At 51.3% G+C, this 17,656-nt stretch overlaps 1 protein-coding gene across 1 annotated transcript in view; it reads left to right on the top strand.

Annotated features, from left to right (window-relative positions):
* The first annotated feature begins 1,645 nt into the window (after positions 1 to 1,645).
* The window catches only part of LOC144953833 (vitamin K-dependent gamma-carboxylase-like), a 42,174-nt gene continuing 26,163 nt past the window's right edge, over positions 1,646 to 17,656 (top strand). The window contains 4 exon segments of the mRNA XM_078884484.1: positions 1,646 to 1,869; positions 4,362 to 4,533; positions 14,442 to 14,603; positions 16,563 to 16,728. Of these exon segments, the coding sequence (XP_078740610.1) occupies positions 4,368 to 4,533; positions 14,442 to 14,603; positions 16,563 to 16,728 (494 nt within the window). The 5' untranslated portion in view covers positions 1,646 to 1,869; positions 4,362 to 4,367.

Raw genomic sequence — 17,656 nt, 5'->3', positions numbered from 1 at the left:
AGGGAGAGTGGTGAGGGAGAGTGGTGAGGGAGAGTGGTGAGGGAGAGTGGTGAGGGAGAGTGGTGAGGATGAGTGGTGAGGGAGAGTGGTGAGGGAGAGTGGTGAGGGAGAGTGGTGAGGGAGAGTGGTGAGGGAGAGTGGTGAGGGAGAGTGGTGAGGGAGAGTGGTGAGGGAGAGTGGTGAGGGAGAGTGGTGAGGGAGAGTGGTGAGGGAGAGTGGTGAGGGAGAGTGGTGAGGGAGAGTGGTGAGGGAGAGTGGTGAGGGAGAGTGGTGAGGGAGAGTGGTGAGGGAGAGTGGTGAGGGAGAGTGGTGAGGGAGAGTGGTGAGGGAGAGTGGTGAGGGAGAGTGGTGAGGGAGAGTGGTGAGGGAGAGTGGTGAGGGAGAGTGGTGAGGGAGAGTGGTGAGGGAGAGTGGTGAGGGAGAGTGGTGAGGGAGAGTGGTGAGGGAGAGTGGTGAGGGAGAGTGGTGAGGGAGAGTGGTGAGGGAGAGTGGTGAGGGAGAGTGGTGAGGGAGAGTGGTGAGGGAGAGTGGTGAGGTTGAGTGGTGAGGGCGACGTTGGCACGCAGACTGAAGATCGATTGAAGAGGACAAATGCGAGTCCCTTCGTGTCCAGTCAATGTCTCTTTAGTTGAACAAATCTGCAAAACATTACCCCATTGTCTTCTTGGTTCTTTCGGTAAAGTAACGTAGAAGGGAAATAATAAAATAATAAAATAAAACATAATAAAATACAATTCTCACGACGTTTCGGCCACAACGCAAGCAGCCGTCCTCAGGTGAAGAACAGGTCTGTCGAGGCGACAGCGTCTGAATGAAACACCCCAGGCTTGGAGCGACTATTTAAGCTGGGATGGAGGGGGAAGGGCGCCTTGACAAAATAATTTGCATATCAAGAGGCATTTAGCATATTTATGGGAAATGCAGGTATGTGATTAGTGCTACTCATGCCCGTGCATTATGCAGGATTAGCAGCATCAAAGGGAGGGGATAGGGGTAGCTTGCGTTGTGGCCGAAACGTCGTGAGAATTATTTTATTACGTTTTATTTTTATTATTTTATTATGCTTTATTTTTATTAGTTTATTATGTTTTATTTTTATTATTTTATTATGCTTTATTTTTATTATTTTATTATGTTTTATTTTTATTATTTTATTACTTCCCCTATACGTGACTTTACCGAAAGAACCAAGAATATAACGCATCTAGAATCTTCCTACATTAACATAAAGGGTCATTAACATATTCTCATTAACATACACCTCATTAACATAAACCTCATTAACATAAACCTCATTAACATAAACCTCATTAACATAAACCTCATTAACATAACGCGTCATCAGCAACAAATTCCCGAGCCATCTCCACGTGGCGCTTGGCCGTGGAATTTTGTTTGCTGTTCGTGACGTCACCCCCCCCCCCCACAGGCCCCTCCCCCCACCCCCTGGCCCGTCACAGCTCTCGTTGTGCCAAACGCCCCTAGGGCGGCTCCTATCCCTTTACGCCACGGTTGGCTACGACCCGCATGTAGCCCTCAGGGCGCTTTGAGACCCTAAAGCTCCAAGCCACTCGAGGGGGAGGGGCGTCGGCGGCAAAGGGGGCGTGGTTTGTGTGGGGGGGGGGGTGGGGCCGCATCACCGCCGTGGGCTGTTTGCCCGCGGAGGGATACGAAGCCGCCAAAGGCGCCTCACGCCGTCAGTCAACATTGCGACGAGAGCGCCACGAGAAAGAATCCGCGGCTTCGATCGCCACCAAAGTAATCGATTGAACTCATCGATTTTGACGGGGGTTTTGTGGGGGGGGGGGGCATCTTCATGACACGTTGAGGCGCGAGGTCTGAGACTGCCTTTAGCCACCCAACTTTTCGGTGAGTAGATTTTAAAAAAAAAATGTAGTTCTTAACATGTACTGTACGTGTTACATGTGTGTGCGCACTGTACGTGTGCGTTGTGGTGTTGTTGTTGTTGTTGTCGTTGTGTGGCCGTCAACAACTCAGCGACATCGTCAGCGCTGGGGGAGAGAAAGGCGGCTGGGCACGTGTCTGTGTGTCTGTGTGTGTGTCTGTCTGTGTGTGTGTGTCTGTGTGTGTGTCTGTGTGTGTGTCTGTGTGTGTGTGTCTTTCTGTGTGTGTGTGTCTTTCTGTGTGTGTGTGTCACTGTCTGTGTGTGTGTGTCTGTGTGTGTGTGTGTCTGTGTGTGTGTGTCTGTGTGTGTGTCTGTGTGTGTGTGTCTGTGTGTGTGTGTCTGTGTGTCTGTGTGTGTGTGTGTCTGTGTGTGTGTGTCTGTGTGTGTGTCTGTGTGTGTGTGTCTTTCTGTGTGTGTGTGTCACTGTCTGTGTGTGTGTGTCTGTGTGTGTGTCTGTGTGTGTGTGTCTGTGTGTGTGTCTGTGTGTGTGTGTCACTGTCTGTGTGTGTGTGTCTGTGTGTGTGTCTGTGTGTGTGTGTCTGTGTGTGTGTCTGTGTGTGTGTGTCTGTGTGTGTGTCTGTGTGTGTGTGTCTGTGTGTGTGTGTCTGTGTGTGTGTGTGTGTGTGTCTGTGTGTGTGTCTGTGTGTGTCTGTGTGTGTCTCTGTGTGTGTGTCTGTGTGTGTGTCTGTGTGTGTGTCTGTGTGTGTGTGTCTGTCTGTGTGTGTGTGGTTGTGTGTGTGTCTGTGTGTGTGTCTGTGTGTGTGTCTGTGTGTGTGTCTGTGTGCGTGTGTGTGTGTGTCTGTGTGTGTGTGTCTGTGTGTGTGTCTGTGTGTGTGTGTCTGTGTGTGTGTCTGTGTCTGTCTGTGTGTGTGTGTGTCTGTGTGTGTGTCTGTGTGTGTGTGTGTCTGTGTGTGTGTCTGTGTGTGTGTCTGTGTGTGTGTCTGTGTGTGTGTGTGTCAGTGTCTGTGTGTGTGTGTCTGTGTGTGTGTGTGTGTCTGTGTGTGTGTCTGTGTGTGTGTCTGTGTGTGTGTGTCTTTCTGTGTGTGTGTGTCTTTCTGTGTGTGTGTGTCACTGTCTGTGTGTGTGTGTCTGTGTGTGTGTGTGTCTGTGTGTGTGTGTCTGTGTGTGTGTCTGTGTGTGTGTGTCTGTGTGTGTGTCTGTGTGTGTGTGTGTCTGTGTGTGTGTCTGTGTGTGTGTGTGTCTGTGTATGTGTGTCTGTGTCTGTGTGTGTGTGTGTCTGTGTATGTGTGTCTGTGTCTGTCTGTGTGTGTGTCTGTGTGTGTCTCTGTGTGTGTGTCTGTGTGTGTGTCTGTGTGTGTGTGTGTCTGTGTGTGTGTGTCTGTCTGTGTGTGTGTGGTTGTGTGTGTGTGTGTGGTTGTGTGTGTGTCTGTGTGCCTGTGTGTGTGTGTGTCTGTGTGTGTGTGTCTGTGTGTGTGTCTGTGTGTGTGTCTGTGTCTGTCTGTGTGTGTGTGTCTGTGTGTGTGTGTGTGTGTCTGTGTGTGTGTCTGTGTGTGTGTCTGTGTGTGTGTCTGTGTGTGTGTCTTTCTGTGTGTGTGTGTGTCAGTGTCTGTGTGTGTCTGTCTGTGTGTGTGTGTGTCTGTGTGTGTGTGTCTGTGTGTGTGTCTGTGTGTGTGTCTGTGTGTCTGTGTGTGTCTCTGTGTGTGTGTCTGTGTGTGTGTCTGTGTGTGTGTCTGTGTGTGTGTGTCACTGTCTGTGTGTGTGTGTCTGTGTGTGTCACTGTCTGTGTGTGTGTGTGTCTGTGTGTGTGTGTGACTGTGTGTGTGTCTCTGTGTGTGTGTGTCTTTCTGTGTGTGTGTCACTGTCTGTGTGTGTGTCACTGTCTGTGTGTGTGTGTCACTGTCTGTGTGTGTGTGTCTGTGTGTGTCACTGTCTGTGTGTGTGTGTGTCTGTGTGTGTGTGTGACTGTGTGTGTGTGTCTGTGTGTGTCTCTGTGTGTGTGTCTGTGTGTGTGTCTGTGTGTGTGTGTCTTTCTGTGTGTGTGTGTGTGTCACTGTGTGTGTGTCACTGTGTGTGTCTGTGTGTGTCACTGTCTGTGTGTGTCACTGTCTGTGTGTGTGTGTCTGTGTGTGTGTCTGTGTGTGTGTGTCACTGTCTGTGTGTGTGTGTCTGTGTGTGTGTGTCTGTGTGTGTGTGTCTGTGTGTGTGTGTCTGTGTGTGTGTGTCTGTGTGTCTGTGTGTGTGTGTCTGTGTGTGTCTGTGTGTGTGTGTCTGTGTGTGTGTGTCTGTGTGTGTGTGTCTGTGTGTGTGTGTCTGTGTGTGTGTGTCTGTGTGTGTGTGTGTCTGTGTGTGTCTGTCTGTGTGTGTGTGTCTGTGTGTGTGTGTGTGTCTGTGTGTGTGTGTCTGTGTGTGTCTGTGTGTATGTGTCTGTGTGTGTGTGTCTGTGTGTGTGTAACCACATCAAATATCCCTGCCTCTCTCTCTGTCTCTCTCCCAGGCAGCAATGGGCGACTCGCTACCGACCTCTGACCTTCGCTCGACCTGGCGGTCCTGGCGATCGTGGGGGTCATGGGGGTCATTGGGGTCATTGGGGTCATGGGGGTCATGGGTGCGCCTCATGAGCCGGCCCTGTGACCCCAGCAGCCTGGCCACCTTCAGGATCGCCTTCGGTGAGGAGATGTGGGACTGTGGCCTGTCTCAGACACACACCGTGGGTGTCTCACTCCGTGTGTCTCACTCCGTGTGTCTCACCCTGCGTCTCGCCGTGTCTCACACCGTGTCTCACCGTGTGTCTCACCCCGTGTCACCCCCCCCCCCCCGTGTCTCACTGTGTGTGTCTCACCGTGTCTCACTCCGTGTGTCTCACCTTGTGTGTCTCGCCGTGTCTCACACCGTGTCTCACCGTGTGTCTCACCCCGTGTGTCTCACTGTGTGTGTGTCTCTGTGTGTGTGTGCTCGCTAACAGCACTTGCCCCTACAGGCTATACGGGGGATCTTTGTGTGTGTCTCACTGTGTGTGTGTCTCACTGTGTGTGTGTCTCACTGTGTGTGTGTCTCACTGTGTGTGTGTCTCACTGTGTGTGTGTCTCACTGTGTGTGTGTCTCTCACTGTGTGTGTGTCTCACTGTGTGTCTCTCACTGTGTGTGTGTCTCACTGTGTGTGTGTCTCACTGTGTGTGTGTCTCACTGTGTGTGTGTCTCACTGTGTGTCTCTCACTGTGTGTGTGTCTCACTGTGTGTCTCTCACTGTGTGTGTGTCTCACTGTGTGTGTGTCTCACTGTGTGTGTGTCTCACTGTGTGTGTGTCTCACTGTGTGTGTGTCTCACTGTGTGTGTGTCTCACTGTGTGTGTGTCTCACTGTGTGTGTGTCTCACTGTGTGTGTGTCTCACTGTGTGTGTGTCTCACTGTGTGTGTGTCTCACTGTGTGTGTGTCTCACTGTGTGTGTGTCTCACTGTGTGTGTGTCTCACTGTGTGTGTGTCTCACTGTGTGTGTGTCTCACTGTGTGTGTGTCTCACTGTGTGTGTCTCACTGTGTGTGTGTCTCACTGTGTGTGTGTCTCACTGTGTGTGTGTCTCTCTGTGTGTGTGTCTCTCACTGTGTGTGTGTCTCTCTGTGTGTGTCTCACTGTGTGTGTGTCTCACTGTGTGTGTCTCACTGTGTGTGTGTCTCACTGTGTGTCTCTCTCTGTGTGTCTCTCACTGTGTGTGTGTCTCACTGTGTGTGTCTCACTGTGTGTGTCTCACTGTGTGTGTCTCTCTGTGTGTGTCTCACTGTGTGTGTCTCACTGTGTGTGTCTCACTGTGTGTGTGTCTCACTGTGTGTCTCTCACTGTGTGTGTGTCTCACTGTGTGTGTCTCACTGTGTGTGTGTCTCACTGTGTGTGTCTCACTGTGTGTGTCTCACTGTGTGTGTCTCTCTGTGTGTGTCTCACTGTGTGTCTCTCACTGTGTGTGTGTCTCACTGTGTGTGTCTCACTGTGTGTGTGTCTCACTGTGTGTGTCTCACTGTGTGTGTGTCTCACTGTGTGTGTGTCTCACTGTGTGTGTCTCACTGTGTGTGTCTCTCTCTGTGTGTGTCTCACTGTGTGTGTCTCACTGTGTGTCTCTCACTGTGTGTGTCTCACTGTGTGTGTCTCACTGTGTGTGTGTCTCACTGTGTGTGTCTCACTGTGTGTGTGTCTCACTGTGTGTGTCTCACTGTGTGTGTGTCTCACTGTGTGTGTGTCTCACTGTGTGTGTCTCACTGTGTGTGTCTCACTGTGTGTGTCTCACTGTGTGTGTCTCACTGTGTGTGTCTCACTGTGTGTGTCTCACTGTGTGTGTGTCTCACTGTGTGTGTCTCACTGTGTGTGTCTCACTGTGTGTGTCTCTCTGTGTGTGTCTCACTGTGTGTCTCTCACTGTGTGTGTGTCTCACTGTGTGTCTCTCACTGTGTGTGTCTCACTGTGTGTGTCTCACTGTGTGTGTGTCTCACTGTGTGTGTCTCACTGTGTGTGTGTCTCACTGTGTGTGTCTCACTGTGTGTGTGTCTCACTGTGTGTGTGTCTCACTGTGTGTGTCTCACTGTGTGTGTCTCACTGTGTGTGTCTCACTGTGTGTGTCTCACTGTGTGTGTCTCACTGTGTGTGTCTCACTGTGTGTGTGTCTCACTGTGTGTGTCTCTCTGTGTGTGTCTCACTGTGTGTGTCTCTCTGTGTGTGTGTCTCACTGTGTGTGTCTCACTGTGTGTGTCTCACTGTGTGTGTGTCTCACTGTGTGTGTCTCACTGTGTGTGTGTCTCACTGTGTGTGTCTCTCACTGTGTGTGTCTCACTGTGTGTGTGTCTCACTGTGTGTGTGTCACTGTGTGTGTCTCACTGTGTGTCTCTCACTGTGTGTGTCTCTCTGTGTGTGTCTCACTGTGTGTGTCTCACTGTGTGTGTGTCACTGTGTGTGTCTCACTGTGTGTCTCTCACTGTGTGTGTCTCTCTGTGTGTGTCTCACTGTGTGTGTCTCACTGTGTGTGTGTCTCACTGTGTGTGTCTCTCTGTGTGTGTCTCACTGTGTGTGTCTCTCTGTGTGTGTCTCACTGTGTGTGTGTCTCACTGTGTGTGTGTCTCACTGTGTGTGTCTCACTGTGTGTGTCTCACTGTGTGTGTCTCTCTGTGTGTGTCTCACTGTGTGTGTGTCTCTCACTGTGTGTGTGTCTCTCTGTGTGTGTCTCTCTGTGTGTGTCTCACTGTGTGTGTGTCTCTGTGTGTGTCTCACTGTGTGTGTGTCTCTGTGTGTGTCTCACTGTGTGTGTCTCACTGTGTGTGTCTCACTGTGTGTGTCTCACTGTGTGTGTCTCACTGTGTGTGTCTCACTGTGTGTGTCTCACTGTGTGTGTCTCACTGTGTGTGTCTCACTGTGTGTGTCTCTCTGTGTGTGTCTCACTGTGTGTGTCTCTCTGTGTGTGTCTCACTGTGTGTGTCTCTCTCTGTGTGTGTCTCACTGTGTGTGTCTCACTGTGTGTGTCTCTCTGTGTGTGTCTCACTGTGTGTGTCTCACTGTGTGTGTCTCACTGTGTGTGTCTCTCTGTGTGTGTCTCACTGTGTGTGTCTCTCTGTGTGTGTCTCACTGTGTGTGTCTCTCACTGTGTGTGTCTCACTGTGTGTGTCTCTCTGTGTGTGTCTCACTGTGTGTGTCTCTCTGTGTGTGTCTCACTGTGTGTGTCTCTCTGTGTGTGTCTCACTGTGTGTGTCTCTCTGTGTGTGTCTCACTGTGTGTGTCTCTCTGTGTGTGTCTCACTGTGTGTGTCTCTCTGTGTGTGTCTCACTGTGTGTGTCTCTCTGTGTGTGTCTCACTGTGTGTGTCTCACTGTGTGTGTCTCTCTGTGTGTGTCTCACTGTGTGTGTCTCTCTCTGTGTGTGTCTCACTGTGTGTGTCTCACTGTGTGTGTCTCTCTGTGTGTGTCTCTCTGTGTGTGTATCACTGTGTGTGTCTCACTGTGTGTGTCTCACTGTGTGTGTCTCTCTGTGTGTGTCTCACTGTGTGTGTCTCACTGTGTGTGTCTCACCGTGTGTGTGTCTCACTGTGTGTGTCTCACCGTGTGTGTGTCTCACTGTGTGTGTCTCACTGTGTGTGTCACTGTGTGTGTCTCACTGTGTGTGTCTCACCGTGTGTGTGTCTCACTGTGTGTGTCTCACCGTGTGTGTGTCTCACTGTGTGTGTCTCACTGTGTGTGTCTCTCTGTGTGTCTCTCACTGTGTGTGTCTCACTGTGTGTGTGTCTCACTGTGTGTGTGTCTCACTGTGTGTGTGTCTCACTGTGTGTGTGTCTCACTGTGTGTGTGTCTCACTGTGTGTGTGTCTCACTGTGTGTGTGTCTCACTGTGTGTGTGTCTCACTGTGTGTGTGTCTCACTGTGTGTGTGTCTCTCACTGTGTGTGTGTCTCACTGTGTGTCTCTCACTGTGTGTGTGTCTCACTGTGTGTGTGTCTCACTGTGTGTGTGTCTCACTGTGTGTGTGTCTCACTGTGTGTCTCTCACTGTGTGTGTGTCTCACTGTGTGTCTCTCACTGTGTGTGTGTCTCACTGTGTGTGTGTCTCACTGTGTGTGTGTCTCACTGTGTGTGTGTCTCACTGTGTGTGTGTCTCACTGTGTGTGTGTCTCACTGTGTGTGTGTCTCACTGTGTGTGTGTCTCACTGTGTGTGTGTCTCACTGTGTGTGTGTCTCACTGTGTGTGTGTCTCACTGTGTGTGTGTCTCACTGTGTGTGTGTCTCACTGTGTGTGTGTCTCACTGTGTGTGTGTCTCACTGTGTGTGTGTCTCACTGTGTGTGTGTCTCACTGTGTGTGTCTCACTGTGTGTGTGTCTCACTGTGTGTGTCTCACTGTGTGTGTGTCTCACTGTGTGTGTCTCACTGTGTGTGTCTCACTGTGTGTGTCTCTCTGTGTGTGTCTCACTGTGTGTGTCTCACTGTGTGTGTCTCACTGTGTGTGTCTCACTGTGTGTCTCTCACTGTGTGTGTGTCTCACTGTGTGTGTCTCACTGTGTGTGTGTCTCACTGTGTGTGTCTCACTGTGTGTGTCTCACTGTGTGTGTCTCTCTGTGTGTGTCTCACTGTGTGTCTCTCACTGTGTGTGTGTCTCACTGTGTGTGTCTCACTGTGTGTGTGTCTCACTGTGTGTGTCTCACTGTGTGTGTGTCTCACTGTGTGTGTGTCTCACTGTGTGTGTCTCACTGTGTGTGTCTCTCTCTGTGTGTGTCTCACTGTGTGTGTCTCACTGTGTGTCTCTCACTGTGTGTGTCTCACTGTGTGTGTCTCACTGTGTGTGTGTCTCACTGTGTGTGTCTCACTGTGTGTGTGTCTCACTGTGTGTGTCTCACTGTGTGTGTGTCTCACTGTGTGTGTGTCTCACTGTGTGTGTCTCACTGTGTGTGTCTCACTGTGTGTGTCTCACTGTGTGTGTCTCACTGTGTGTGTCTCACTGTGTGTGTCTCACTGTGTGTGTGTCTCACTGTGTGTGTCTCACTGTGTGTGTCTCACTGTGTGTGTCTCACTGTGTGTGTCTCACTGTGTGTGTCTCACTGTGTGTGTGTCTCACTGTGTGTGTCTCACTGTGTGTGTGTCTCACTGTGTGTGTCTCACTGTGTGTGTCTCACTGTGTGTCTCTCACTGTGTGTGTGTCTCACTGTGTGTCTCTCACTGTGTGTGTCTCACTGTGTGTGTCTCACTGTGTGTGTGTCTCACTGTGTGTGTCTCACTGTGTGTGTGTCTCACTGTGTGTGTCTCACTGTGTGTGTGTCTCACTGTGTGTGTGTCTCACTGTGTGTGTCTCACTGTGTGTGTCTCACTGTGTGTGTCTCACTGTGTGTGTCTCACTGTGTGTGTCTCACTGTGTGTGTCTCACTGTGTGTGTGTCTCACTGTGTGTGTCTCTCTGTGTGTGTCTCACTGTGTGTGTCTCTCTGTGTGTGTGTCTCACTGTGTGTGTCTCACTGTGTGTGTCTCACTGTGTGTGTGTCTCACTGTGTGTGTCTCACTGTGTGTGTGTCTCACTGTGTGTGTCTCTCACTGTGTGTGTCTCACTGTGTGTGTCTCTCTGTGTGTGTCTCACTGTGTGTGTGTCACTGTGTGTGTCTCACTGTGTGTCTCTCACTGTGTGTGTCTCTCTGTGTGTGTCTCACTGTGTGTCTCTCACTGTGTGTGTCTCTCTGTGTGTGTCTCACTGTGTGTGTCTCACTGTGTGTGTGTCTCACTGTGTGTGTCTCTCTGTGTGTGTCTCACTGTGTGTGTCTCTCTGTGTGTGTCTCACTGTGTGTGTGTCTCACTGTGTGTGTGTCTCACTGTGTGTGTCTCACTGTGTGTGTCTCACTGTGTGTGTCTCTCTGTGTGTGTCTCACTGTGTGTGTGTCTCTCACTGTGTGTGTGTCTCTCTGTGTGTGTCTCTCTGTGTGTGTGTGTCTCTGTGTGTGTCTCACTGTGTGTGTGTCTCTGTGTGTGTCTCACTGTGTGTGTCTCACTGTGTGTGTCTCACTGTGTGTGTCTCACTGTGTGTGTCTCACTGTGTGTGTCTCACTGTGTGTGTCTCACTGTGTGTGTCTCACTGTGTGTGTCTCTCTGTGTGTGTCTCACTGTGTGTGTCTCTCTGTGTGTGTCTCACTGTGTGTGTCTCTCTCTGTGTGTGTCTCACTGTGTGTGTCTCACTGTGTGTGTCTCTCTGTGTGTGTCTCACTGTGTGTGTCTCACTGTGTGTGTCTCACTGTGTGTGTCTCACTGTGTGTGTCTCTCTGTGTGTGTCTCACTGTGTGTGTCTCTCTGTGTGTGTCTCACTGTGTGTGTCTCTCTCTGTGTGTGTCTCACTGTGTGTGTCTCACTGTGTGTGTCTCTCTGTGTGTGTATCACTGTGTGTGTCTCACTGTGTGTGTCTCACTGTGTGTGTCTCACTGTGTGTGTGTCACTGTGTGTGTCTCACTGTGTGTCTCTCACTGTGTGTGTCTCTCTGTGTGTGTCTCACTGTGTGTGTCTCTCTGTGTGTGTCTCACTGTGTGTGTCTCTCTGTGTGTGTCTCACTGTGTGTGTCTCTCTGTGTGTGTCTCACTGTGTGTGTCTCTCTGTGTGTGTCTCACTGTGTGTGTCTCTCTCTGTGTGTGTCTCTCTGTGTGTGTCTCTCTGTGTGTGTCTCTCTGTGTGTGTCTCACTGTGTGTGTCTCACTGTGTGTGTCTCACTGTGTGTGTGTCTCTGTGTGTGTCTCACTGTGTGTGTCTCACTGTGTGTGTCTCACTGTGTGTGTCTCACTGTGTGTGTCTCTCACTGTGTGTGTGTCTCACTGTGTGTGTCTCACTGTGTGTGTGTCTCACTGTGTGTGTCTCACTGTGTGTGTCTCACTGTGTGTGTCTCACTGTGTGTGTGTCTCACTGTGTGTGTCTCACTGTGTGTGTGTCTCACTGTGTGTGTCTCACTGTGTGTGTGTCTCACTGTGTGTGTCTCACTGTGTGTGTCTCACTGTGTGTGTCTCACTGTGTGTGTCTCTCTGTGTGTGTCTCACTGTGTGTGTCTCTCTGTGTGTGTCTCACTGTGTGTGTCTCTCTCTGTGTGTGTCTCACTGTGTGTGTCTCACTGTGTGTGTCTCTCTGTGTGTGTCTCACTGTGTGTGTGTCTCACTGTGTGTGTCTCTCTGTGTGTGTCTCACTGTGTGTGTCTCTCACTGTGTGTGTCTCACTGTGTGTGTCTCTCACTGTGTGTGTCTCACTGTGTGTGTCTCTCTGTGTGTGTCTCACTGTGTGTGTCTCTCTGTGTGTGTCTCACTGTGTGTGTCTCTCTGTGTGTGTCTCACTGTGTGTGTCTCTCTCTGTGTGTGTCTCACTGTGTGTGTCTCTCTCTGTGTGTGTCTCACTGTGTGTGTCTCTCTGTGTGTGTCTCACTGTGTGTGTCTCTCTGTGTGTGTCTCACTGTGTGTGTCTCTCTCTGTGTGTGTCTCACTGTGTGTGTCTCACTGTGTGTGTCTCTCTGTGTGTGTCTCACTGTGTGTGTCTCTCACTGTGTGTGTCTCACTGTGTGTGTGTCTCACTGTGTGTGTCTCACTGTGTGTGTCACTGTGTGTGTGTCTCACTGTGTGTGTCTCTCTGTGTGTGTCTCACTGTGTGTGTCTCTCTGTGTGTGTCTCACTGTGTGTGTCTCTCTGTGTGTGTCTCACTGTGTGTGTGTCACTGTGTGTGTCTCTCTGTGTGTGTGTCTCACTGTGTGTGTCTCACTGTGTGTGTCTCACTGTGTGTGTCTCTCTGTGTGTGTCTCACTGTGTGTGTCTCTCTGTGTGTGTCTCACTGTGTGTGTCTCTCTGTGTGTGTCTCACTGTGTGTGTCTCTCTGTGTGTGTCTCACTGTGTGTGTCTCTCTGTGTGTGTCTCACTGTGTGTGTCTCTCTGTGTGTGTCTCACTGTGTGTGTCTCTCTCTGTGTGTGTCTCACTGTGTGTGTCTCACTGTGTGTGTCTCACTGTGTGTGTGTCTCACTGTGTGTGTCTCACTGTGTGTGTGTCTCACTGTGTGTGTCTCACTGTGTGTGTGTCTCACTGTGTGTGTCTCACTGTGTGTGTCTCACTGTGTGTGTGTCTCACTGTGTGTGTGTCTCACTGTGTGTGTCTCTCTGTGTGTCTCACTGTGTGTGTGTCTCACTGTGTGTGTCTCACTGTGTGTGTCTCACTGTGTGTGTGTGTCTCACTGTGTGTGTGTCTCACTGTGTGTGTCTCTCTGTGTGTGTCTCACTGTGTGTGTCTCACTGTGTGTGTGTCTCACTGTGTGTGTCTCTCTGTGTGTGTCTCACTGTGTGTGTCTCACTGTGTGCGTGTCTCACTGTGTGTGTCTCACTGTGTGTGTGTCTCACTGTGTGTGTCTCACTGTGTGTGTGTCTCACTGTGTGTGTGTCTCACTGTGTGTGTCTCACTGTGTGTGTGTCTCACTGTGTGTGTCTCACTGTGTGTGTGTCTCACTGTGTCTCACTGTGTGTGTGTATCACTGTGTGTGTGTCTCACTGTGTGTGTGTCTCACTGTGTGTGTGTCTCACTGTGTGTGTGTCTCACTGTGTGTGTGTCTCACTGTGTGTCTCACTGTGTGTGTGTCTCACTGTGTGTGTCTCACTGTGTGTGTGTCTCACTGTGTGTGTGTCTCACTGTGTGTCTCACTGTGTGTGTCTCACTGTGTGTGTGTCTCACTGTGTGTGTGTCTCACTGTGTGTGTGTCTCACTGTGTGTGTCTCACTGTGTGTCTCACTGTGTGTGTGTCTCACTGTGTGTGTGTCTCACTGTGTGTGTCTCACTGTGTGTGTCTCACTGTGTGTGTGTCTCACTGTGTGTGTGTGTCTCACTGTGTGTGTCTCACTGTGTGTGTGTGTCTCACTGTGTGTGTGTGTCTCACTGTGTGTCTCACTGTGTGTGTGTGTCTCACTGTGTGTGTCTCACTGTGTGTGTCTCCCTGTGTGTGTCTCACTGTGTGTGTCTCACTGTGTGTGTCTCACCGTGTGTGTCTCACTGTGTGTGTCTCACTGTGTGTGTCTCACTGTGTGTGTCTCACTGTGTGTGTCTCACCGTGTGTGTCTCACCGTGTGTGTCTCACCGTGTGTGTCTCACTCTGTGTGTGTCTCACTGTGTGTGTTTCTCACCGTGTGTGTCTCACTCTGTGTGTGTCTCACTGTGTGTGTCTCACTGTGTGTGTCTCACTGTGTGTGTCTCACCGTGTGTGTCTCACCGTGTGTGTCTCACCGTGTGTGTCTCACCGTGTGTGTCTCACCGTGTGTGTCTCACTGTGTGTCTCACTGTGTGTCTCACTGTGTGTGTCTCACCGTGTGTGTCTCACCGTGTGTGTCTCACCGTGTGTCTCACCCTGTGTGTCTCACTCTGTGTGTCTCACTGTGTGTGTCTCACTGTGTGTGTCTCACTGTGTGTGTGTCTCACTGTGTGTCTCACTGTGTGTCTCACTGTGTGTGTCTCACTGTGTGTGTCTCACTGTGTGTGTCTCACTGTGTGTGTGTCTCACTGTGTGTGTCTCACTGTGTGTGTCTCACTGTGTGTGTCTCCCCAGGCCTACTGATGGTACTAGACGTACCGCAGGAACGAGGTTTGGCTTCTCTCTGTGTGTGTGTGTCTCACTGTGTGTGTCTCACTGTGTGTGTGTGTCTCACTGTGTGTGTCTCACTGTGTGTGTCTCACTGTGTGTGTCTCACTGTGTGTGTCTCACTGTGTGTGTCTCACTGTCTCCCCAGGCCTAATGATGGTGCTAGATGTACCGCAGGAACGGGGTTTGGCTTCTTTCTGTGTGTGTGTCTCACTCTGTCTCACCGTGTGTCTCACTGTGTGTCTCACCGTGTCTCTCACCGTGTCTCACCGTGTCTCTCACCGTGTCTCACCGTGTCTCCCCGTGTCCCCAGGCCTACTGATGGTACTAGACATTCCGCAGGAACGTGGTTTGGCGTCTCTGGACTTGCGCTTCCCCGTGTCTCACCGTGTCTCACCGTGTCTCACTGTGTGTGTCTCACCGTGTGTGTCTCACTGTGTGTGTCTCACTGTGTGTGTCTCACTGTGTGTGTCTCACTGTGTGTGTCTCACTGTGTGTCTCCAGGCCTCCTGATGGTACTAGACATTCCGCAGGAACGTGGTTTGGCTTCTCTGGACTTGCGCTTCCCGGAGCCCCCCGACGGGACCTGCCGCTTTCCCCTCTTTGACTTCCTGCGGCCGCTGTCACAGGACGGCATGTACGCACTGTACCTCGTCATGTGGACAGGTGTGTGCGTACTGTACCTCGTCATGTGTGTGTGTGACGCTGTGTGTGTGTGTGCACTCATCTTGGTCATCTCGGTCAGTCGACCCGTGGCACCTGCTGGGTCTGCCCCGTGACCTCCTCCTGCCAGCGGGCGTTCGACACTTCACGTGGCCTCAAGGTGCACATGGCCTGGCACAAGCGTCGTGGTGACGTCACCGCCACTTAGTGGCGAATGGCGGTTGTTGTTGTTGTTGTTGTGTACGTGTGTGTCTGTGTGTGTCTGTGTGTGTCTGTGTGTGTGTCCCAGGTGCTGTGTGTATGACGCTGGGCTGTGTGTCTCTGTGTGTGTATGTCTGTGTGTATGACGCTGAGTGTATGACGTTGTGTATCTGTGTGTGTCTGTGTGTGTGTGTGTCTGTGTGTGTGTGTGTCTGTCTGTGTCTGTGTGTATGACGCTGAGTGTATGACGCTGTGTGTGTGTGTGTGTGTCTGTGTGTGTGTGTCTGTGTGTGTGTCTCTGTGTGTCTGTGTGTGTGTCTGTGTGTGTCCCAGGTGCTGTGTGTATGACGCTGTGTGTGTGTCCCAGGTGCTGTGTGTATGACGCTGTGTGTGTGTGTCTCTGTGTGTGTGTCTGTGTGTGTGTGTGTCTCTGTGTGTCTGTGTGTGTGTGTGTGTTTGTGTGTTTGTGTGTTTGTCTGTGTGTGTGTGTGTGTATGACGCTGTGTGTGTGTGTGTGTCTGTGTGTGTCTGTGTGTGTCCCAGGTGCTGTGGGTATGACGCTGGGCTGTGCTTACCGCGTGAGCTGCGTGATGTGTGTGTGTGTGTCTCTGTGTGTGTGTCTCTGTGTGTCTGTGTGTGTGTGTGTTTGTGTGTTTGTCTGTGTGTGTGTGTGTATGACGCTGTGTGTCTGTATGTGTGTGTGTCTGTGTGTGTCTGTGTGTGTCTGTGTGTGTGTGTGTGTCTCTGTGTGTGTGTCTGTGTGTGTGTGTGTTTGTGTGTCTGTGTGTTTGCCTGTGTGTGTGTGTGTGTGTGTCTGTGTGTGTCTGTGTGTGTGTCCCAGGTGCCGTGGGTATGACGCTGGGCTGTGCTTACCGCGTGAGCTGCGTCATGTTTGTGTGTGTGTCTCTGTGTGTGTGTCTCTGTGTGTCTGTGTGTGTGTGTGTTTGTGTGTTTGCCTGTGTGTGTGTGTGTATGACGCTGTGTGTGTGTGTGTGTCTGTGTGTGTGTCCCAGGTGCCGTGGGTATGACGCTGGGCTGTGTGTACCGCGTGAACTGCGTGATGTGTGTGTGTGTGTCTCTGTGTGTGTGTCTCTGTGTGTCTGTGTGTGTGTGTGTTTGTGTGTTTGTCTGTGTGTGTGTGTGTGTGTATGACGCTGTGTGTGTGTGTGTGTGTGTCTGTGTGTGTGTCCCAGGTGCCGTGGGTATGACGCTGGGCTGTGCTTACCGCGTGAGCTGCGTCATGTTTGTGTGTGTCTGTGTGTGTGTCTGTGTGTGTGTGTCTGTGTGTGTGTCCCAGGTGCCGTGGGTATGACGCTGGGCTGTGTGTACCGCGTGAGCTGCGTGATGTGTGTGTGTGTCTGTGTGTGTGTCTGTGTGTGTCTGTGTGTGTGTGTGTCTGTGTGTGTCTGTGTGTGTCTGTGTGTGTGTGTGTGTTTGTGTGTTTGCCTGTGTGTGTGTGTGTGTATGACGCTGTGTGTCTGTGTGTGTGTGTGTGTCTCTGTGTGTGTGTCTGTGTGTGTCTGTGTGTGTGTCTGTTTGTGTGTTTGTCTGTGTGTGTGTGTGTATGACGCTGTGTGTCTGTGTGTGTGTGTGTGTGTCTGTGTGTGTGTCCCAGGTGCCGTGGGTATGACGCTGGGCTGTGTGTACCGCGTGAGCTGCGTCATGTTTGTGTGTGTGTCTCTGTGTGTGTGTCTCTGTGTGTCTGTGTGTGTGTGTGTATGACGCTGTGTGTGTGTGTGTGTGTCTGTGTGTGTGTCCCAGGTGCCGTGGGTATGACGCTGGGCTGTGTGTACCGCGTGAGCTGCGTCATGTTTGTGCTGCCCTACTGGTTCCTGTTCGCCCTCGACAAGAGCAGCTGGAACAACCACTCCTACCTCTACGGGCTCATCGCCACGCAGCTCACCCTGTGTGACGCACACCGGTTCTGGTGCGCGCACACACACACGCACACGCACACACACACGCACACACTCACGTAGACACACTCACGTAGACGCACACACACACGTAGACACACACACGTAGACACACACACACGTAGACACACACACACACGCACACGTACACACTCACGTACACACTCACGTAGACACACACACACACACACGCACACGTACACACTCACGTACACACTCACGTAGACACACACGTAGACACACACACACACGTAGACACACACACACACGTAGATACACACACGTAGATACACACGCACACGTACACACTCACGTACACACTCACGTAGACACACTCACGTAGACGCACACGCACACACACACGCACACGTACACACTCACGTACACACACTCACGTAGACACACACACACACACACGTAGACACACACACACACGTAGACACACACGTACACGCACACGTACACGCACACACACGTAGACACACACACACACGTAGATACACACACGCACACGTACACACACACGTACACACTCACGTAGACACACACGTAGACACACACACACACACGTAGACACACACACGTAGACACACACACACAAGTAGATACACACGCACACATACATACACACACGCGCATGTACACACACACGCGCACACACGCACACACACACGCACACACGCACACACACAGACACACACAGACACACACGCACACACACGTACGCACACACGCACACACAGACACACACGCACACACGTACACACACACGTACACACACACTCACACACACGCACACACACACACGTACGCACACACGCACACACAGACACACACACACGCACACACGTACACACACACTCACACACACACGTACATACACACGCACGTGCACGCATACACACACGCGTACGCACACACGTACACACACACTCACAC

The sequence above is a fragment of the Lampetra fluviatilis genome, assembly GCF_964198595.1.
Source record: "Lampetra fluviatilis chromosome 45 unlocalized genomic scaffold, kcLamFluv1.1 SUPER_45_unloc_3, whole genome shotgun sequence".
Taxonomy (NCBI): Eukaryota; Metazoa; Chordata; class Hyperoartia; order Petromyzontiformes; family Petromyzontidae; genus Lampetra; species Lampetra fluviatilis.
Note: the sequence above shows the minus strand (reverse complement) of the source record. Positions and strands in the feature narration are given on the sequence as shown.